The 24358-nt window shown below is 36.5% G+C and overlaps 1 protein-coding gene across 3 annotated transcripts in view; it reads right to left on the bottom strand.

Moving 5' to 3' along the window:
• Positions 1-1362: 1362 nt before the first annotated feature.
• The window catches only part of RSPO2 (R-spondin 2), a 168660-nt gene continuing 145664 nt past the window's right edge, over positions 1363-24358 (bottom strand). For all 3 annotated transcript variants that reach the window (XM_050800277.1, XM_050800276.1, XM_050800278.1), the window contains one exon: positions 1363-3234. In XM_050800277.1, the coding sequence (XP_050656234.1) occupies positions 3119-3234 (116 nt within the window). In that variant the 3' untranslated portion in view covers positions 1363-3118. The remainder of the gene's footprint in view (positions 3235-24358) is intronic.

The following is a 24358-nucleotide window of genomic DNA, read 5'->3' as shown; positions in this document are numbered from 1 at the left end:
AGAGGACCAGGCCTTGGGCAAAGAAAGTAAAGGGGTAGGGAGAAAATCAAGAGATATTTCCAAAGTAAACTCGTTAGATATTAGTAACTGACTAGATGTAGGGAACAAAGGAAGTAAATATGACAAATACAAGAGCCTTTAATCAACTAGCTAAAGAATTAACTGTCCAATAGGGAAAGCAGGAAAGGGAACAGTTGAAGGCAGGTGTCAGTGATTATGCGGATCATTTGTTTGTTTGCTCTTAGATCTACCCGCTGCCCTTCCCTCAGGCTCTTCTGCACCACAGAAAACTGTGTTACCCAGACTCCCTTGCCTGCTGGCTTCTGGGAAGCTTTGGGCAATAGCGGGCACTGGTGGAAGACTGGAGGTTGTGAGATAGGGAGAAGCCAGGGTATTTCCTTCTCTATGAATTTGCCTCAAGCAACATTTCTCACAGCGACCAGATCATCTCCAATATTTCGGCTCCTACCAAACCAGGTTTCTGTCCTCAGTTCCAGCTCCTTCTGTGGTTATAGCTCTAGCCTTAGCTATGGTTCTAAGTCTAGCTGGGCACCTGTGGCTTCTAGATTCTGGAAACTCCACCTCTTCATGTAATCCCTCTTGCATTAGGGGTAAAATAGTGTCTCCTGCTGTAGCTAATCTCTGGGTCATCTTGGCAACATATTTTGGCTCCGTGTCTCCTTTATCACCTGTATAACCAATTTCTGGTGTTAAATTCCCTGTTTGAAATACCCTAACTGGTTTATTTCCTTGGTTGTACCCTTATTGATACAGGAATGAATTCCATTTTGTGTGTATCTGTGTATGTATGCTGCTTATATCAGGGAGACTCAAGCAGATGTAAACGTTTTAGCAAATAATGCCCAGGCATCAAACAATAGATCAATACTTTTCATAAATGTTCTAGTTTGTTAATAAGGAGAAATCAAAAGAATCTATCCAATGAAAAATGTAATAGATGACCAACTTGTATAGTACTTAGTATATAGAATGCTGTGCTGACCATACTTTACACATTTTACCTAATCATATCCTTAAAGTACAACCTTGTATATATTTTCATTTGGTCCTTAAAACACAACCCTTGGAGGCAGATGATAAAGTGATCCCCATTTCACAGATAAGGAAACAGAATGGAGGGATTCTGTAATTTTCACAGGCCACTCTCAGTTTGGATTAGAACTCGGGTACTTGGACTCTAATTTATAGTTATCTAGAAAACCAGTTAGTGTTCTAGATGTAGTTACCAACATAGGTTTTTAAAGATTTGTCTTTTTTAAAGGACCGTTATATTTTGGGGGTAGAACAAAGTACTAAGTTATTTCTAAATGTACTCTAAAGTAAAACAAACTCTACAAAATATAATTTTGAAGTTTTTAATGCACAAAAAAGAACATCCCAGGAACAACAGGTATTGACTTATTAACGATGAAGCACTATATAAGGAGACCCCTCCCCACTTAGTAAATGGGAAAATAGTGTAAATAGACATGAAAGAAGGTAACACTTCAGGATTAAATGCAAACCCTAAAGTTGTATACAACATTCATATATGGCTTATTATCTCATAGCAACATTTTCATAATGATGTATATGATATTTATCCTTATCGGTAAGACGCTTTTGAATCAAAAGTTAAACAAAAACACTGAAGAGGTAGTTTTGCCAATGCAAGGTGAAAAAAAAATGGCTTTACCTTGCTTTGTTTAGAAATCCACAACCATTATTTTTCTGTTCTAATTTTCTCCTGGATCAGCCAAGAAGATAATAATGTTTTGAGAAAAAGCCAATTCACAACCTTCTAAAAACTGGTTCCCCCAAGTGAACAATAATGCGTTCGAAACAACTGCTCTGAAAGTCACCTGGGAAGTTTCCATAGTGTTCCTCTCCATCTTGGATCTGAAACAGATTCTGGCTCAATAGAGACTTGTTAAGATCTGACCAGCAGTCACAGAAATTCATCCATTTATCTCCTAAAATTCTATGCACAGGCTCATGTTAGTAACTTCTTCAGTGACCCAAGAACATTGGCAGGTGCCCTGTCATTGAAAGTCAGGGATTGCTTTAAATTTGGGGGCAGGGAAAAAAGCAGTCAGAAATAATGTTTGGACAATTCTGTAGCTGGCCTGTGAAATTGGCTACAAGTGACTGGATATAGTCCCTCATGTTTTCAGTTGTGTTTCTTCAAAGTCATCACATCTTAGACTCAAAGGCAGTTTGGGCTTCTGATTGCCAGATGCCACCTGCTGCTTTTTCAATGTGTGGGACATGTGGAGTGGGGAAGGTCTATACAATATGCAAACTCTTTGACACTGGTCATTTGACTCTATTTACAAAAACTAGCTTATCCTACCCTTACAATGAGAAATAAGCCCACAATGAGGGGAAAAAAAGTTTCAAGAGACAACAAAATGTGTCAGTTCTCCAAACTAGAAAAGTCATTTACCAGACAATGGGTTAGGAACCACTAGAAACAAAGTGACATATTAATCAGGTATGACTCTTTACGCACAAGAAAGCATAAATATACAGTAAATAAGAGCTTTATATGTAGCCCCTGCAGAATATGTACATATTAGGGCTGCTGTGAAACTGAGCAGGAATTTCCAGAGCGTATCCTCAGCTAAAAGCAGTTTCATCGCACAACAGTGTGAAGGTGACAGATGCTGAGAATACCATGTGGTAACCACTAAGCAGATATCCACATAAACATATCCTTGAAAATGCACAACGTGAGAAATAAATGTCACGAGTGAATAGCGCGTTGCCTGCCAAGCATCTTCTTTCACATAAATAGGCAGAAGCCCGTCCTCCAACGGTGGTCTGCAGCCTCACACCACTAGCGTGTCCGTGGTGCCGGGGACGGATTCTCTCAGCACACACTGAGCCAAGTCATGGGCTGTGCACTTACTCCTGCCTTCACAGTCTCCAGATTCAAACCAAAGCATAAATAACACAGGGGCCACGCTGGTGGTGCTTCCTTTCACCATGTTACTGGGAACAGATACTGGGCAGAGCAGCACAAAGGCTGCACACCAGAGTGCAGGAGTGGAGAGTAGCTTTGTGCACGTTTGCAAAAACAAAAACCCCTAAAAATCTACCAGATGTGTCTCTTGTTTTATTGGTTGGCTCTGTCTGTAGCTAGGAAGACGCTGTGTTGCTCCTGGGCTCTTTCTATCAGCTTCCTTTTCTTTTTCTTGTTCCTCTTCTCCTTCGCCTTTGGTGTTCTCTTCCCTACAATGAAGGAAAGAAATGAAGAGATGTCAGAAATGGCCCTTTCTCTAGGAAAGAAAACACAAAAACATTGGGAGTTTTGCACAAAGCCCATCTGGAAAACATCACCTATGGAAAAAGCCTCAAAGAGAAAATTGTTCACATTAATTTTGACAGAATAATAATAATTTACTAAATTGGATATGCTGTCTAAAACAGAGACTGATCTTCCTGTTACAGGGAACTGGCATATTGAAAAACCTCCCAGTGGCCTGATCTGTCTTTCAAATATCATCCTGCCACAAAAATTCCATTTATTCCCTCCTACTTTTAACAATGCTACCCTTTACTACACATCTTTACATCTTATTACTGCTCCACATGTCAGTGGGTCAAAAGAAAATAAGCATCTATCTATAGCAAACATACCAGAAGTTTCAAACTCCTCTCTCCCTTCCCCATGGGGGAAAAAGTCTTGCTTTTAACATTATTTCCTCCATATTCCAAATACCAATGTATAAAATGACATATGTGCAATCCTTTATTTTCTATAAAAATTCATGAGGACATCATTCATTATATACCTTATGCTTCTTATCCAAATCCTCTGGACAAGTTGTTGTTATTAATGGAGAACAAGAAGAATGCTTATTTGTTCTGATGAACTGGTGGTATGTGTCTGACTACCAGATGATCATACTAAGTTATCCTATTTCTCTTCTTTGCCTTAGCCACTAGGAAGCCCAGGCTACAAGCTAACTAGTTGAGGTTTTCCTCCATCGGGAATTTTTTAAATGCTGTTTTCCCCTTTGCCTCTGGTATATTTTATTTCCTCCATCTGTGGTTATAGTTTTATAGTCTTACTTTATAAGGTCTCAATGTTTCTAAGTATGTATACATAAGATTTTGAGAAAAAAGAATAAAGAACATGAGACATGTGTCTTAGGTCCATCACCCTCTTTGAGTTCTAAACACACAGAAATCAGGATTTTTAGAACAGAAAAGGGCTTTAAAGGCCTCCTGCATTTTACAGAAAGTAAGTCACCCCTAGACACCTTCAGTACAGGAAGACTTTTGTCTAAATGAACGAGAAAGAATCCTGTTGGCTGTTCTTCCTCTCTTTCCCTACTTCAAATTTTATCTTGTAGTTCTACAAAACCTAACTTTTCTCTTCCATGTAAGGTGTAGCTATTTGACAGCACAGTGATCAGTACTACGAATAGGGAACAGAACATTAAGTTTTGTGCTCTTCATCCTTCCCATACCTGTAAAATTACATAACCCAGACCCTTTCATTCCAGGCATATAGCTGGCCAATTTTTCAACCTAGCCTATGGAGAAGTAGGCTGATGTCAAAAATGAAAAGGAAACAGACCAGAGTCTAGGGAGATACATGTATTTGGAAACCAGAGTCATACAAGGTTAAGGCAGGCCATGAGATTTCTAAATAAGGTAGATGTTTCTTATTTCTGTTCCTTCTGATCAGACAGGATCTGTTTTAAGGATGGAAAACAGGCTTACTCTTCAAGACCCTAGCACAGTGACTGGCACTTAGTCGATAGTCAATAAATGTTTGCTGAGCAAATGTTTTTACATCTTTTTATCACAAGAAAAAAAGATTTAAAAGAATAACTTATGTTTAATAGGACATTGCATTAAAACAATGGAACATGATCATGCCCCCATATTAAATTATAAAGGTCCTTAAAGCTAACTTCTGCTTCTCATTAAATTCTGGCATTAATGTTATAATGGCATTTTGCCATCTTGAAATGTAGTTAATCCTACGCAATGAAACCTTAGTTCAAGCCATCATTAATCAAAGCAGCTGTAAAGTTACAACTATTTAGTAACATTATCTCTAATGATGAGACACACCAAAGGAGGGCAGAAAAATGAAATACTTAATACAAAATAGCATATTTTAAAAGCTTCAGTTATAAGCGTTATGAAGAAGTTTTTGTTCTGTATTTTCTCTAAATAAACAACAAAATCCTTAGTTTAAAAAATCATTACTGACTACATTTTAAATTCATTTGGTTTATGCTTAATTGATATAAAGCCTGGAGTTTCTTTTAAAAGCAAATTGAAACTAAGTGAATGGAAAAATAAAGCTTATCTTACTAGATTTTAAAAATGTGTTCTGCCAGAATAAAGATATACTGAATATATGTTAAAGAAAGCTTTTCACATTCACAAGAAAGCTTCGTGTAAATTATGTAGTTGCGAGTTAAATATGTACTACTTTCACTAACAGCAAATCCATGCAAAATGACGGGAAAAGCTCATTTTAAGATGGTCAATTTCGTGTCATTTACCCAATATATTATTCTGAAGCAACTGTCAATATTAAATGGTTTTGGGTTTGCTTGCTGATATGATATTGTGTAATAGCGAAGTTACTCAATACTTGCATAAAACATTTGGTATCCTGGCCAAAAATTCAGCAATGCTTCTGAAAGCTTATTTATGTAAAATAATTTTTTAACTTGTACAATTACTCTGTTGGCAATAAGCTATATGGTACCAATTCCAACAAGTAATGTTTTGGGGGCCCTAATTACAACCCTAAAGATTCTCCTCAGAAGTCTCTCTTGAATGACACACCTCTTTGCTATTGTTTGGTTGGTTGGTTTTGCTTTTGGCCCGTCCCATTTCTCACATAAGATATATTGCAAATACAGAGGAATTAAGATGGTTAGCCAAGATTTGACCACAGACAGGCCTAAATTAACTGAAAATATTTTGTGGTCCATACTACATTGTTCTGACTTCAAGCCCAGCTCAAAGTAGTAAAAGAATACTAAAATACAACATAACATACAGAAAGGGTCTTTCATACATATTCTTTTTTCACATTCTAAGATTTTCAAACGTGAGAAAAGAAATTGGTAAGATTAAAGCTAACAAAAATCCTTGTTTTTATCTATATATTTGAAAATAAGTTATATTAGACATACAAATGTGCTAATTTCTGTTTCCACTTAATTTCTTTTCCTCTGTGGATATGGGATTAGACTTGGAGAATGATTTCTAGACTTCAATTGCTGCACATTCCCAAGCACATATATGCTATACGGGAAGTATTTAAAGGCAAATATGATGCCAGTCACCCAATGCACAATTCAAGTCACGAATTTAACTTTACTTTTTAGCTCATGAGAGAAGACCTGGAATAGATACTGCTCAGGATTTAAACAAAACAAAACAAAAAAAAAAAGGTTTGAGTTTTACGAGAGGATTGTCAACATCCAACATATCCAGTTCTAATGACAAATTTTGCATATCTTTATCCCTAGTGTCTTGAGAATGCAGTGGCCTTAACACATCATAACTAAGGGAATCTCTTCAAAATCAGGTAGAATCAGGTCTACAGGGCAGATCTTTTTAGCACTGTTATGCAGATGCAAGGAGATGACTGGTCCCAATTATTACCATTTTTAAGGGAGGCAATGCAGTGTGGTTTAGAGAAAGGCTACTTCTGGGAAGAAGAAAACCTGGTAGCTAAGCACAGTCTTGTAACTGAGATGTCTGGTAAGGCATATGCCTGACTCTTAGTCTCTCTGTTTATAGAATGAAAATACTACAGTCATCATTCACTAGAAAGTTATGAGACACTGTGAAAAAGTTGTGTCCCTAGGATGAAAGGAAGATGTGTAGAATATCACTGGCAAGACAAGATTATCCTCAAAATGAACAAAATTAGAAAGATACTATCAAAGCCACATTCTAACGTAATTACATTGACTTGCTCACATGTGGAAATGGTCCAAGAGCATAACCTATCAACTCTTCTGCAGAGAAATATGAACAATTCCTTACGGAAATACTGCTACCATCCAGCTGTGAATTGCTGCTATTAGAATTAGAAATAGGGTAGATTATTTTGAACCAAGATATAGGCAGACTCACAAATTACATGAAGCTGTGCAAATGCCAAGTCCACTGCCAGTCAGACAGTGATTTCATTCTTTCATAAACTCTCAAAGTCAAGGAAGGTCTTCAAATGCTTTCTCCTCTCACTGGGTATACGTAAGAATCTTTCCATCACCAGGAAAATGTTTCTTGTACATCCCTCAGAGTAAGGCACAGAGGCTGTCTAGAGTTTCCATAATGCAAGGTGTTTTAAGAAAGGCTTTAAGGGTAAATATAATGGAAGAAAACTAAAGAAAAATTTCAGTAGCTTTGACTATAAAAGAGATAAAAGCTTCTCTCTCTCTATGCATATATGTATAAGTAATACGTGCACATACCTACATACATAAACACACAAGCTGCAGAAAGTAAGCGATAATTATGACAAATGTAATTAACTGTAATTACTGTTGTAGCCACAACTGGGACAAAACTAGGACTGAGTTTTACTGATTTTTAAGTTTGTAATGCTCTAACTTGAAACCTGGGCTTCAGTGCATTATAAAATTCATCATGGAGATTTTGAAATCACCTCAGAGAGATTCAGTCATTCTTCAAAGCCGCTCAAACTTAGGGACAAGAAGCCTGTGTAACCACCAACCTGGCAGATATTGTCATATTTCACAGAACACTCTGGAACATGAAATGTTCCTTTCACATATAAAGTCAGAAGGACTGAGTTGTAACTGATGAATAGTACTGGACCATTTATTTTTTTTCCATATGGGCAACCTGATTTTGCCCAAGAATGAGTAGCAAGAGAGATTTATATAAGATTAGTGATTGTGTAGAAAACACCAACTGGTTTCTAAAATATTTTTTTTAAAGTTCATTTAAAAATAGACGAGACCTAAACAATTCATAAAGGAAATAAATATATTTAAATAATCAAATCTCACAATTAAAACTTCCAAACAAGATGAGATGCCACTACAAAGATCCTTAAAAGTAAAAATACCTAACACTTGTAATAATGTCATGAGACAGGCAACAGGATGCACTGACAATATAAAATTGATACAGCCTTTCTGAAAAGCCATCTGCCAATATGCACAGAAGTATGAAAAATATTCTTAACTTTTGACTCAGATCTAGGACTCTATCCTCAGAACATAATCTAAACTTGGACAAAGATTTATCCAGAGATCTTAAGTGCGTTACAATTTTTTCAGTACTAAAATGTCCTGACTACATTTTTCATGACCTTTTCTTTTTGTGATTACTGAGGGAATAAAGTATATTTTCAACTACAAATGCAAGTATTTTATATTTTAAGTAATAGCAATTAACTTTATATCCAGGAATACTACTGTTGGATATCACTAAAACTTATCATAAATGGCTCTAAGAAAAAGCCCGTAATACAAAAGCATTCCTCCTGTGATGGAAATGACAGTAAGCAGATCCTTTTGTAGAGTGATCACTCGTAATTAGACCTGAGATATAAAAACTTAATAACTATTGACCTAAACCCTTCAGACATTAAGAATGGAGATTTGTTAGTTCTTGAAGCTTTTTTCCCTCTAGAAAGCAGTCCAGGTGGGCAAATATGATGAGCAGGACTGGGATCTACCACACTATGTCCTATGTAGCCTAAGATAATCTTTCTGCTGTCCATATAGTTCAGAATAACACATTTATTTTAGTTAACAAATCAAATTTGTATAGTGTATAACATGGTATTGTGATGTACGTATATAATGTGAAATGGTTAAGCTAATAATCAAGCTAATTAACACACCCATCACCTAATATGCTTTTTTCTTGTGTGAGAACATTTTAAATCTACTCTTTGCAATTTTCAAGTATAAGAGTTATATAAGTGCCAGGCGTGGTGGCTTACGCCTGTTATCCCAGCACTTTGGGAGGCCGAGGAGGGTGGATCACGAGGTCAGGGGATCCACACCATCCTGGCTAACACGGTGAAACCCTGTCTCTACTAAAAATACAAAAAATTATCCGGGCGTGGTGGCAGATGCCTGTAGTCCCAACTACTCGGAAGGCTGAGGCAGGAGAATGGCATGAACCCAGGAGGCAGAGCGTGCAGTGAACCGAGATTGTGCCATTGCACTCCAGCCTGGGCGACAGAGCGAGACTCCGCCTCAAAAAAAAAAAAGTTATATAAGTAAAATGTACAACAAATACATATTATAAATAAGTAAAATGTATATATATTAAATATATGTATTAAAATGGAAATTAAACTTTTATTAAATTTATTTTAAAATAAATTTACATTTTACTTGTTTAAGTAAGGTAAATTGACATATTTTAATTATTTTTATTTTACGTATTTACATAACATAAAATGTAAATAAAATAAGAGTTACTTATTTACATCAGCTGAGGAGTCAGAAGTGAGAGTAAGGTGGAAAGAGTAAAGGAAATGAATCAATTGTGGCTCTTTACTGACAGTACAAAGTTCCTTAAAAGGCTTTTTTAGTAACAATCATTTGGTTATCTAGAAATGCACCTCTTCTTTTCACTAAAAAGATTCCACAGATAGCTGTGTTTTGAAAGGACTGGCAACATCTAATCCTTCAATAATGGTTTGCTATCATTTTCTTCAAGAAAAAATAATCTAGAGACAAAGCAATAAACATTAAAGTGTTGAAAATAATAACAAGTCACTTACTAAGGAGAGCTTACTTGAATGTCAAGTAGTAACTTAGAAATTTTTCAAAGGGTCACTTATTTCATCTTCATAAAAGAGCATGTGCATTTAAAATCTACACACAATCTAGAGGTAACTTATAAGGGTTGTTCTTCTTGCAAGACTATTGATAAAGAGTGACAACTGTCCAAAGTAAATAACGGACAAAATTAAATGTGACAATCATTCAGAATATCAGGATTCAGAATACTTACTACCTTCACAGGTTTACACTAATTTGTAAAAGCTATTTCAATCAGTCAATCTAAATGGGAAGCCTCTATTACTATTCTTTCATCTGTAAAAATATACCATATTTTTGATCTAAAATAGTATGAAATGGCTTCAAGACTTCAATTTTTCTTATAGAAGACATTTTATTAGGAGTCAGATCTGTTACCCATTTTTGTTGACAGGAAGTCCTATTTCGTTTTCAAATTTTATTTCATGTTCAAAACGATGGAAATGGAAGAAAAGCTAACCCTGAAGAAGATCACCTGAACCTTTATAAATGAACTGTATTACCACTATGGTTTCCTGCACATGGTATTTCAAAACTTCTCAGAAGTTCCTCATTTTACAGCTCTGAAGAAAATCTGTTCTTCGAGTCTATGACATGGCTTTTAAAGGGGCAGTAAGAATATTCCACAACCTCATTCAGCTTTCTTGAAGCAATAAGGACTATAATCTGAATGAGATTTGGTCTTGTTTCTTAAATCCCTAGTCCGTGAAAGAGAAACACAAGACAGGATTCTGTGGTATGTCACATAGGTAAGCACAAACAAGAAGAGATAGTTTTAAAACTATCTAAAATTATTTTCATAAATACTTTAGGTTAATTGTAAAGGACAAAGTTTTCAGATTAGTAGAAACTAAAATACGACTCTACTATTTGTGTGAAGAAAGTAAATGAACAATTCTACCACAAGGGGGCAATAATTCACTTTTACAGTAAGTACTGGTTAGGAGATGGTTTTTTAAAACAACGTACAGGGCAACTTGGGGACTCTAATTTCTTAAATACTTTTTGTTGAACCCCCATTGGAGGCTTTTTCTTTCTTTCTAATCATAGGTAATCTCTTTAGTGGACTAAAGATTAACAAGACCCAAGTACTGCACAAGGTAAAAATATAATTGTACTGCTGTTAAAAAGATATTTGGGCTAATCAGAGAAAAAAAGAAACTTAAGAAGGAAAATCTGCTATTCAAATACTGATTTAGGAAAAGGCATTATTCACAAATTCTGGTTGTCACTTTCTTATGGGAAAGTTAAACTACCTGAAAAGAACAGGTTCTTATCTTGGATTCCTTATTTGTAAGAATAGAGATGTAAAACTGCAAATGATCTTCAGAGTCTTCTGGTGCAGAAAGTCATAGATTTGACATCAAGGGTGAAAGCTGTTTGGTGGTGATTCCTGACAATTTGGCACGATGAGTTGGCTGCACTGGTGAGGGTGGAAAGACAGCAAATATACTAGGCATTTGCTAGGCCCTGCTGTAGTCCACTTCTGCAAGGTGGTTTAGATAATGAAGCAACTGAAGCACAGAAGATCTACAGTGACCCCTACCCATGCTCCTACAGCTAATTAGAAGGGGAAACCTGTGCTCTGAGCCTGGTTCTGCTACTCTCTCATATACTTTCCCAGCTTTTTTTTTTTTTTTTTTTTTTTTTTTTTTTTTTTTTTTGAGACGAGTCTCGCTCTGTCACCCAGGCTGGAGTGCATGGCACGATCTTGGTTCACTGCAAGCTCCACTTCCTGGCTTCAAGTGATTCTCCTGCCTCAGCCTCCTGAGTAGCTGGGATTATAGGCACATGCCACCATGCCTGGCTACTTTTTGTATTTTTAGTAGAGACGGGTTTTCACCATGTTGGTCAGGCTGCTCTCAAACTCCTGACCTCATGATCCTCCTGCCTCAGCCTCCCGATGTGCTGGGATTACAGGCATGAACCACCGCACCTGGCCACTTTCCCAGCTTTAAAGGTCAATGGATAAGGATAGAGAGTCATTTTTCAAGTTATTGAGTCATTTTGCAAGGAAGGCAAAGAAGCACTGAAGACAGTATTACCATGACTGAGTTCCACACACACACACACACACACACACACACACACACACACAAAAGTCATTGATGTCATCCTAACTATGAAACCTTGTATGAACTGGTAAATTCTGCATAAATAACAACTTCTCTGTAACATAGATTTTCTGTAAATTTATACTGCATTGATTCATTGCTTATTCTTTTTCTTACATTTTAGCAAGATGCAGGCTATAAAGTTTCCTAAGTAAGGTGAGATGGTGAACATTCCTACTTTGCACCAGGCCCTGTAAGTGCTTTACATGCATTTTCATTTAATTGAATGTTTTTGGGGAAAAGGTAAGTACTCACACTGTGCTGTCAGGATGCTGTACAGGTGCCTGCCCTAAATTTACTCAAAATAAATGCAGATAAATACCAAGCTCATTTGGCACTCGTAAATTAAGTCAGAAAAACCATCAGGTTTGTAGAGAAAATGATTCAGCTGTTTTCATTTGATTAGGAACTATGGGATAACCAGAAAAGCATTAAGTTCCTCCATAGCTGACTTCATACTATAAAGGGAAGGTACATTTAAGATAATTCCATTAGAACAAGAAGATGTAATACCTTGCTCTTGGTCTTAAATCAATAACCATTAACTAAATGAAAAATGAAAAACAAAAAGCAGTAGCCCAAGAAATGACATTTAAGACCGTCATCATATGGCAAGCATTTATTTAATCTGGATTCAACACAATTTCTATGGAACTTGACACACAAGTGAAAAGAAAGTAATGGTTTATACATGGCATCTATATAAGATAATGAGACTGGGCATGATGCACACCTGTAGTCCCAGCTACTCAGGAGCCTAAGGCAGGAGGATTGCTTGAGCCTAGGATTTTCAGGCCTGCAGTGAGTTATCCTGATGCCACTGTACTCCAGCCTGGGTGACAAAGCAATATCCTATATCTTAAAGAAAGAAAAGGGTATAGGTTATTGGTCCAAGCCAACAGCTCAGTTAAGTGGCAGGTCTTACATGAACACAGTTAACACAAGATAACATGAGGGGATGTATGCTCCACAAAGGATCATAAATACATTCCCCACTCTGTGCCCTGTAGCACTTTGAACCTCCCTCATTGTAATATTTGCCACCTTCTATTGCAATTTTGTTTGGCTGTATATCATGGCTACTAGTTTTTAAATAATTAAAAATAGGTTGGGCGTGGTGGCTCATGCCTGTAATCCCAGCACTTTGGGAGGCTGAGGTGAGAGGATCGCTTGAGGCCAGGAGTTCAAGACCAGACTGGACAATATAGGGAGATCCCATCTCTATTTTAAAACTTTTTAAAAATATAATTAAAAATAGCTACAATTTAATGTGCCATAGCATCCTGGTTAGAGCCTTTCCAACAGTCAAGTTACAGATATTCACTTACACTCATGTCACCTGAGAGTTGGAGTAAAGATATAAGGGCTACATCTAAACACTGACAGTGGTCAGGAACCAAAGCCATACTTTGTCATCTACTGTAAAATGAACTCTCCTGTTCTTCCCAGGATCCCCCATGGCTTCTGGTCTCAACTTCAGCTTTGTACATGGTCTATGTAGGCTATACTGCATCCCTGATAAATTCTGACTTTTTGCCTTACCTCCCTCTTATAATAGCCTCAGTCCTCTTTTGTCTGAATTGCATATTCTCTAGAGAGGAATTCAATATGTCTTAGTCGCTACAGAGCCATGGATGCCTGAACAGCTCTTGGGTGGATCACTCCCAGGTCTAACCTGGAGAAGTAGCAGGGTACAACATGATACTAGCCTTGGCAGGCATCTAGAATACAAGGTTAAGAACATGAATCTGGGGAGTCAGACGGCCCTACATTCAAAGCAGAGTTATGCCGCTTAGAAACTAGAGATCTTGAACTAGACACTTTTTCTAAACCTTAGTTTTCTCAATTCTAAACTGGTAGTAGCAATGATGTCTGGTCCAGCATCTGTATAAGGAGTGAAAGAGAATATGTATAAAATTTCACATACACCTGGCACACAAACACTAAATAAACTATAGTGCTATATAAGGTGCCTTACTTGTATTATTTCTAATCCTTACAGCAACTCGCAAAGCAAGCATTATATCCATTTTGCCGATGAGGAAATAGGTTTCGAGAAGTTAAGTAAATAGCACAAAATCACATAGCTCAGCAGTGATTCAAACTAAAATCTGGCAGATTCTAAAACCTGAAACCTGTACTCTTTCCACTATAGTCTTTGGATCCCTTGTGTCCAGCAAAATGCCTTGATCTCATAATCATTTAAATGGCTGCTAAACAAACAAACTAATAAGTAAATACTAGGCTGGAGAAAGGCATCAGCTTCCCTGCTCAGTCCCACACAATATCAGGGTTCCCTTAGGTCCCATTAGATCCCTGATAGGCCTGGCCTACAACCCATCTTTCTCAAATCAGTTATTCCCTGGGGTTAAGACATTCAAAGCCTCAGTTTCCCAGGGTCAAGCAACACATTTAGCAGCTCCAACTCAGTATCAACAGTGTGCCTATGGCAAAACTCAAGAAAAAATTTTTAAAAAAAACACAGGATGCTTATTTTTCAGCTGAGTTGGAAAAAGTTTAAACCTGTGGTTCTAAAAACCAGTTCACAGGCCAGAGGTAAAAGATTCCTCCAGGGAACTTAAAAAAGATTCCCTAGTCATGCACCAACTCCTGAAAAGCCCAGAATATTTTTTAAGCTTCACAGATGACTTAGTGCGAAGTTAACTGCATGCGATTCTAGAGCATAAAGTACTGCTGAAAGAGTGTGCAAACCTCTTTCTGCCTGGACTCCCTTCCCTGGGATCTATATGTAGGCAATCCCCCAAGAAGCAAGCAAGCAGAAATTAAGCTTCCAGTGTGGGGAGGCACACCCAGGGGTAGGGCCCTTATCTTTATGTTCTGGCCAAGGTGGGGCAGGTCACTTGTGCTATAGCAGATTTCTCTCTCCTGTGGACATATTCCAGAAACTGGAGTTACTCTACTCTATTCATGAAGAGGTTCTTTTTGAAAGGCTTAGTTCATTTGCAAAAATTCTAAAGAGACCAAGAAAATTGCAGTTGAAAAAAAATCAAATTTATAATCAAGTTTGGGGCTTCTGCCTAACTAGGGGATGCAGAGTTGGCACTTCAAAAACTAAAAAGATGAGAAAAGTACCTCTCAGTCTAGGTGACACAAATACCGGTGGTATCAAGATATTTGTGGGATTACAGAAAAAAGGTTAGAAAGTTTTTCTTTTCTTTTAGAAAGATGGTGAGTTTCTTCCAAAATATTAAAATCAAATAAGTGTAAGTAGTGTGCCGAGTACCAAGTGCTGAGCATAACAACTCATTTCACATTAAAAAATATCCCTTTTTCATTTTGTAAAGTTTTCTTATTGATACATAAGAGCTGCACATATTTTCATGGTACACATGATAATTTAAGATTCATATAATCAAAGAAAGGAAATTGGGATAAATACTTAAGGTGAAGGATATCCCAACTTTTCAGAAGAACCTGAGGATCAGAGAGGTAAAGTAAACCTAAGATGCCACAGGCAGTAAGTGGTAGAGTTGAGATTTGAACTCATGTAGTCTGGTACCAAAGCTTACCCTCTTGTCCATTATAAGACTTACATAAGTATAAGCCTGAGTGGGAGGAGAGGAAGGAAATGGTCAATGTTACTTTCTTCCCTTCTGTTTTAAACTTCTGCAAACCCCATGAACTGGTCATTCCTTTAAGTGGCTGAATCTTTAAATTCATAAAATGAAGCCTGGGGCCATTATTGGTTTGATATAAGATGAGGATAACCAGTAGTATATTTTGTTATTCTTACAGGACAAAGAAAGTAACAAATATTTGCCAAAATAGTCTCTATCCACAAGACCAGACAAATATTTTGGTCACTTTAGAATCTTGGTCAACTACCCAAGTAGAGGCAATGGATTTCAATTAGGGGAAAAATATTTTGAGAAGGAACTCTAACATGTTTGGCATACCTCATGATTACTAGAGACATCTACAACCTTGACAGATTATCTTGATACTAAATAACTTTGTCTATAACTACCAAATATTAAAACAGGAGAACATAGTTAATTATCTTTTACAAACAGCCTAATATTTAATGAAATGAGTTCATGTCTCCTCAACTGAAAATGGCATTCTACTCTCCAGAAAAAGTATAGAGACTGTTAAACACACAATATAAACTAAAATCAAAAGAAAGCTACTACACATATATACACACATATAAATGCAACAAATATCTGTAATAAGTTTTCCAAGTATTGCTTATTGTCATGCTTCTATCAGTATGTTCTTGTCAGTCTTACTTAACTCAGGTGTTAAAGCATGAGAAACCAAAAGTTTAGCATGTAGAAATTTTAAATGTAATGAAAATTATTTAAAATGAATCACCAGTGAATCAGAGGTATCCAAGAAGAGATTCACATTCCAAACTACCATAATTTTAGTAAAAGACATTACCTGGAGATTGACATATAAACAGTATCAGTGACTTAGGATGAATACAAAACAAACCTTCCATGATCTTAGCAGGACAGGCTCAAGGACCTGTACTGAAACTTGAGCTAAATTGGTCAGTGCCTTTGAGTTAAAGTCTATGCCAGTAACAGTGAACAAGAACAGTAAACATAAGATGGCCACTGAATATTTACTGTGCTCAAATACTGCATTCTATTTGGCTTTTGATGATTTAAGGCAGCAGATCCAAATAAGAGTTTCAAAAAATCAAAATAATCATAGGTACTTTGAGAAGACTACAGAGAATGCATTGTCAAGAAATTTAAAAAGATGTCAATGTTCACAGAATAGGTAAAAAAAATTACCTTTTAATATTACTATTATAAAAATATAAGTGTTTTCTACTGTTTACTATGTCACTAATCAAAAGCAGAATTGCAACTACAAAGCTATAACACAGTAATAATAATGCCTTTATGTATTAGGAAAGCTGGAGACTGAGTTACTGAGAACAGATGTGAAAAAAGCTTCCTCCTTTAGAATTTTCAAAAATTAGGTATCTATTTTCATTACATTCAAATCAGAAGGAATGAATTAATTAAGAAACTTCTGGAAATTGCTTCCAATCAGATTGATTCTAATATAAAACAGACAGAATTTGTGGGTAATAACTTGTAAAGAAGATCAATATATAAATTTTAGTGCCTTTATGTGTTTTCCTAATCTTCCTGTAGAAAAAAAATTTTAATTCCAGTAATACAATGCCCAGGGCTCATCATCTAAATGTTTTATTAATAGACAAATTGGTTCTAACATATATCTTTCTTTGAAAGACAATTATATCTATTTTAATGACCTTTCATTGAATCTTAAATTCTGGGTCACTGACAATTTCGATGCAATGAAATAGGCCACCTGAAAAATTATGGAGACTATGCACAATTTCCCTGAGATGTGTTTTTGTGTATTCATATGTGCATGTGTATCTAAAATATACTTTTCCATAGAACACATCTAGGCATATTGGTGAGAAGACAGTTTACTTCTACATAAATGTGTGTTTATCTTATAGTACAGAATTATATTTTTAGGATTATGACTAACAAATTGAAAATATCCTTAAATATAAGGCCAAAAAATCTGGAGATTTAAAAATTATGGGAGACATCCCATAACTGTAGCCCTATTAAAGGGAGTTTGTCTGTAGCTCCATTTTGGGGTGTGTGGGTTGGTGAGTATTCTAGGCTCTGCCAACACCTTCTTCCTTCTCCCGACTGGTTCTGTAGCACTGTGGTGGGGTGTTTGTGTTGGTTTGTCTCCTGGGAGGTCTCAGTTGGCTCTCCCTAACTAGTAGAAAGAGTCTTGGTTTGGGAGACTTCTCAAACAGGAAGATTTCAGGGAGATTTCTCAGATGGAGAATAGGAGGATAATTTGGAAGGTATACTCTTGGAGTTCTTGGTTAGGGATCTGATTAGGAAGGCCTTCTGTCCTTCTCGTCTTTGTGTGTGTATGTGGAGTGGATCGCAGAAGGAATTGCTCACGGTCCAGCGGGTCTAACTCAGAGAATCCCTCCTTATTTGTCTAGTCACATTCGGTGAGCCCTGAAGAGAATTCAATAGGCCTGTCTCAGGATGACTATCCACTCTTTGCTGGTGACTAGTGTCTGTTTTGTTATGTGTATTTTGCTGCGATGAAAAATGTTAATTTGGTTCCCCATGTGGCCCATTGGGCAACACCTTGCAAAATTGAGAATCTTTTGCCTATGGTTCCATAAAACAGAAAAGGGTGGGTTTATCTTTAGGGATCTGTCTTTGCCCTACAGCTGTGTCTATTTATTAGGCCCTAGAAACTGCATGCTTTCCTGGCCCTGTTCTCCAAGAGCTTCACCCTGAAGCCAGGAATCCAACTAAGAAACTGGCAAATGAAAAATCATATAACTACTATATCTTCTGTCTATTTATATGTGTTGTATATGTGATGTTTATATATAAAAGAGCTCTGATTAATTGGCTTAGAAAAGTAAGTTCTTAAATCAAGTATTTTGTCAGAAAAACAGAAACTTTAATGACTTTTTCTTCATGTGACTTCAAAATGTAGATATTTGGTCTAAATTAATGTCAGATATCAGATTTGCTAAATGCTTTAAGGTCATAAACTGCCTGACTTTTAAAAAAAAAACTGTTCAATTTACCTACTTTGGAGCACTAGATTCTAGATGACACCTGGGGACATGTGGAGTTAGCCATGCCCCACCTAGTTACTATGCTGGGAAGAGTCAGACTTTATCTGCCTGAGGGCCTAGACTTCACACCTAGTACTTATAATTAAAATCACTTACTTATCAGGTTTTCACCGAAAATAAAGGTTGCTAGCAGTTAACGTTGTAACATGTAATTGAGACTAATGAAGAAACAGTTTTACATACAAAGTGCATAAGAAAAGTAGAATATGTTTTTGGTAAAAGATTATAAGAAGGCATGGGAATATGGCTTTTGTTAAAAGAAGTGTAATGCTGTCTAGTTCAGACAAACAGAGTAACGGAGTAACAGAGTAATGGGACAAAACTGAAGACTTAAGCAAGAGAAAAGGGTTGGTCTTGTAAAGAAAGTTCTATGGGTATGAGCAAGTTGGCTACGATTTGAAGGGAATTATTTGTTTTTTCATAGGTTAAACATTGAAATAAAAGCACACTAATGAGGGGCCAGAATCTCAGTCTATGTGCCCAAATAACATGATTTTCTTAGAAAATTAATCTGTTGTTTAACAGAAAATTGCAAAGCATCCTAAAAAGTTTATGAAAATGTCACCTTATGGTCAAACTAATTAAAAGTGGATAGATTTGTAAAATTTTATTTTAAAACTAGCTTTAGCATTAAAGATGCACTAATGCAAAACTGCAATTTTGTTTTCTCTTTTGAAAGATTTTTATGGAATATTAAAAGATAACAAAAGGTTTTAGTTTGTTTGTCCTTTTGGGTAAATAATAAGGGGAAAGAAAGGAGACAGAAGAGACAGATTCCACTGGCCTCATGCTATCTTCATTGGGTCTTGTTTGGAAAGCCAAGTTTCTTCTATCAGAGTAAAGGTTTATGCCTTTAAACATTTTTTGAGGCCAGGCAGGTGGTTCATGCCTGTAATCCCAGCACTTTGGGAGGCCAAGGCAGGCAGATCAGCTGAGGTCAGGAGTTTGAGACCAGCCTGGCCAACATGGTGAATCCCCATCTCTACTAAAAATACAAAAATTAGATGGGCATGGGGGTGGGTGCCTGTAATCCCAGCTACTTGGGAGGCTGAGGCAGGAGAATCACTTGAACCCAGAAGGTGGAGGTTGCTGTAAGCCAAGATCATACCATTTCACTCCAGCCAAAAATAAATAAATAAATTGAGTTACCATTTCAGATAAATGAATAATCTGTGATCCTATTTTGTGATAGCCAGTGTTTTAAACCTTTGATATTTGACAAACTTTCCAGTATCAAATTATTAAGTATGTCATTTTCTGGCCTACCTAATCCTTTAGACATTAGGTCCCCCGAAGTCTAAAATCATGTGTTTGGCTTATTTGATATAAAAGTCATACAGGAAGCATTGTCAAATATGAAATGGTGCTTGGCTTTCTTTGGACTATATTTGTATAAATGTGTTACTAGTATATGTTCCAAAATGATGTGGAACTCCCATAATTCTGATGACTTAGTGTATGTTATTAATAGTTATAATTGTTATGTAAAATTGTTGTATGCCACAGAAGTAACCAAAATTCCTAGTCAATTGTGACTTTAATAATGGCTATTCTAAGACTTTTCGTCCTCCACAGTTGTTACCTTGTTGTGTTCCTCTTCAAAAGGTGATTTAGAATCAGCTATAGGACTTTTTACAGGTGCTATTGAATGCAAGTTTCTAATAATTTTAGAGAATGTGACATTAGAATAGAGAAAACGACTTTTGGGGCTCTCATGGAGAGCTGAAATCTTCATAAATATCAAGCATAACAGGAGTTAATTGAATGGACTGAACTAATAGACAAGTAATCTTGTTTTAAAACTTTTTTACTTAAAACGCTGTTGATCCTTTTTGTTTTCCAGGGCCAAGAAAATGTCTTTTGAGCTATGTACAGCTTTTTAAACAATTGAGTAAAATATACTCCTATAAACAAAATTTTGAGCATATTTATTTTTCTCTACCTGATTCTTCCAGAATTTGGAAACTATTTGTGAGTATTCTCAATTTATGGCAGTGTAGTTGTTTGCATAAGTGCAATAAGAATGTTTTCTTTGTAATGGGGCACAATTGGAGAAACTAGTTATTTTACCAAGGCTTTGACTGGAATGGTATGCCTTCTTTAAAGAATCAAAGTTGACTCAGAGTCAATAAGAGCCTCTTGATAAATCAGGCCTCATACCTTGTCTGTATAGTCCCTGTCGAAGGTTCCTGACCCGTGGTAACTAAAGGATATCACTTTCTAACAGACCCAGGAGCCCCAAGTTATCTTAGGGCCTCCAGAGGAGAGGAATTTACCCAATTCATAAGTATCTGAGGATACAAACCCATGGCTGGCCTCAGCTTTTAAAAAGTCTTATCTGAGATTCCTTATGGAACACAGTCCCATCAAAGCCAATTTGAAAAGCCTATGTGAAAAAATAATTATTCTTGCTGTACTTCATGCACATAACCAGGCCAAGCACAATAAGACTATAGTTTATTTTTTAAACAAATCAGTTCTGTCGTGATTTGTTTTTAATAGAAAATGGGGACTGGAGAGAGAAAAAAATATGCTTCAAAAGAAAAACTATAGTATATCTGTTGTTAGCTGTTCTTGAATTTTTTCTGCAGTTTGGAGTAAATCCTAAATTCTTTGTGGGCTACAAGTCCCCAGACTAATGCTTTCAAATATTTACTTTTAAAACTGGGAATTGCACTTCTTACCCTACTTGGTACTAAAATTATAGATAACAATACTAACACCTTTGCCATGGAAGCTTTGGAACCCCAGCCAGGCTTGCATGGGTAGGCTCAGACAGTTGCAAAGCAGTTTCACTCCTCTTACCTTGGGGTCAACACCTTCCCCCACTATTCCCCTGATCAGCAGGAAGAAGTTGGAGCAGTTGTCACCCTGTTTCCACCTTCTTTAGCCAATATATTAAGATTTAAGGTGTTATAAAAACCCAAAGGAAGGGATTGAAACTCCTATGGCAAAATTATAACTGAGATAGTGAAAGAGATTTGACTTAACCAGCTCTGATTTGCTTTTAACCTCCAAGCTGTCTTTGTTTATTCCTGGGCCTAGGCTGAACTAACTTTGGGATGAACTTAGTTTATAGTTTAAAACAAAGATGGTAACAACCCTTTCACAAAACAAACCTCCCTCTTGACTGGGGACTAGACTGCCTTTGTAGGACTAAGAAATTAGCCACAAGATTGGAAATTATGATTTAGGAGTCATGCAGCTGAAAGCTACAAGATTCTGACCCTCTGTAAACTGCTCCTAAGATCAGTGCTTGAGATATTTTGCAGACCCTGCACTTGACAGATCAGCTGGCACCAACCAGATTGATAAACTGGCTCATCTGACCTTGTGTCCCCCACCCAAGAACTGACTCAGCACAAGATGACAGCTTCAGCTCCCTATTATTTCATCTCTGACCTGACCAATCAGCACTCCCGGTTCACTGGCTTCCCCCACCCACCAAGTTGTCCTTAAAAACTCTGATCCCTGAATACTCAGGGAGACTGATTTGAGAAATAAAAAAACTCCACTCTTCTGGAAAAAAAAGTTACAAAAATTATGGGTTAGAGTCAAAACGAAGCACTGCTACTTTTCTGGCTGTGATGAACATTTTTCACCGAACAGCAAAGCTTCAAGGGTCCAGTTTTTTATGCCACAAAATAAGGTGAAATAAAGCCTATTAGCTAGGGATGGGGCAAGACTTACCTCTCTCCAAGTTTATATATGAACAAGATATGGAAATGACCAAAAATCTGGGTGAGGCGGGTTATGTGTTAGGAGAAAGAGAGAGAAGGAGGGAAGAAGGAAGAAGGAGGGAAGAATGAAGCCTGCAGATGTGAAGAGTTGATTCTCTTTCTTAAGGATGAGACTTTAATTACTATGGCTACCACTTAAACACATATTGGCTTGGGGATCATTTTATAAAAACCTTCTAATTTAATAATAATTCACTGAGATCACAAATATGGCAGGTAAACATTTTATTCATGATAGGATATGATTTTTGAAGCTACTTGTTAGAGCTTATAAATCGGTATTAAGATCGCTTTGTCATTGATCCTGTCCAAAATGTTTCCATAATGCCAACTCCAAAAAACTAAATCATAAGGAGGTTCTAAAAACATGATCCTCTATGGAAGTCTGCAATGGAAACGTTAAATGTGGTAAAATTTGGATCATAGGCCATTTTAAGTCATTAAAGTAAAAAGAAAAGTAGGACTCAAGCATAAATCCCCTTCCATATTTATTCCATATACTCCATAAATGGTGTATTTCACAATTTGAGTACATTGATTGATTGAAATACTGTGGTTCTTCCATTAAAATAATGAGTGTTTCCCAGTGCCAGAAAGACTTTATTTTAGAAGTAGAAATTAGACAAGTTCCCATAGGGTTATATAAATGCATAATGTTATTCAGGTAAAGAGTTTCTTCCCCAAATGCCACTATGGGAATTTTATATATTATCAATTACAACCAGTACAGAGCTGTATATGTATACATTCAAACTTAAGTGCAAGAAGTTAAAATGTAAAGTATATTAAAAATAATGAAGTGTTCACGTATACATCCGGTTTAAGTGTAAAATGGTACAACCTGTCTGGAATGCAAGAGACAGCTGTTTTAAACTTCTTCAAAAAGTATGTACCTTTTGATTCTTTTAATGCAGTCAGAGGACTAACATGAAAAAAAATAGTTGAAAGGCGGAAAAGGATTTTAGCACAGATAATCACTGCAGATTTATGTATATAATTAGACATGGACTCAACCTAGAGGTTAAACACTGAAGGAATTGTTTGGTGGGCACATTATACCCTAAATAGATTATGCAGCTATTAATGTTGTCTGTAGTGACTTTTTAATGACTAGAAAACACAATTCTGATAGAAAATAAGTTTTGAAACGTTTCTAAAACTATAGAAAATTGTTTCGATTAGCAGATTTTATACACACACACACTCCCCTTTAGAAAAAAAGAAGAGAAGAAAAACGTGTTATTTATTGCCATGGTGAGATAAGAGGCAGTGGTGAGTTTTTCAATTTCTGTACTGTCTAGATTTGTGTCACATCACCTATAAAAGTTATTCTTACATGGATTACTGAATTTTCAACAGCAGAGGTCCCAAAATCTAAGTACTGAAAGTAATTATCAATTTAGTTTAGTATAACCAGCAAAACTATCTTTTAGGAGTGAAGGTAACATTCCTACTGAAACCATTCCAAACAATTGAAGAGGAGAGACTGACTCCTCTCCAACTAATTCTGTGAGGCCAGCACCATCTTGATAACAAAACCTCACAACAACAACAAAAAAAAAAAAAAAAAAAAAAGAGAGAGAGAAAACTTCAGGCCAATATCCTTGAGGAACATTGATGCAAAAATCCTCAACAAAATACTGACAAACTGAATCCAAAGCATATCAGAAAGCTTATCCACCACGACCAAGTAAGTTTTATCATTGCGATACAAGGTTGGTTCAACATATGCAAATCAGTAACAGTGATCCATACATAAATGGAACTAAATACAAAAAAACACATGATTACCTCAATAGATACAGAAAGGGCTTTTAATAAAATTCATTCCTTTACAATAAAAACTCAATAAAGTAGGCATTGAAGGAACAAACTTCAAAATAATAAGAGCCATGTATGACAAATCCACAGCCAACATCATACTAAATGGGCAAAAATTGGAAGCATTCCCCCTGAAAACTGGCACGAAACAAGGATGTCCCCTCTCACCACTTTTATTCAACATAGTATTGGAAGTCCTGGCCAGAACAATCAGGCAAACAAAAGAAATATAGG

This window comes from Macaca thibetana, chromosome 8 (assembly GCF_024542745.1).
Source record: "Macaca thibetana thibetana isolate TM-01 chromosome 8, ASM2454274v1, whole genome shotgun sequence".
Lineage (NCBI taxonomy): Eukaryota > Metazoa > Chordata > Mammalia > Primates > Cercopithecidae > Macaca > Macaca thibetana.
The sequence above is the reverse complement of the archived record's forward strand: the minus strand, read 5'-3'. Positions and strand labels throughout refer to the sequence as shown.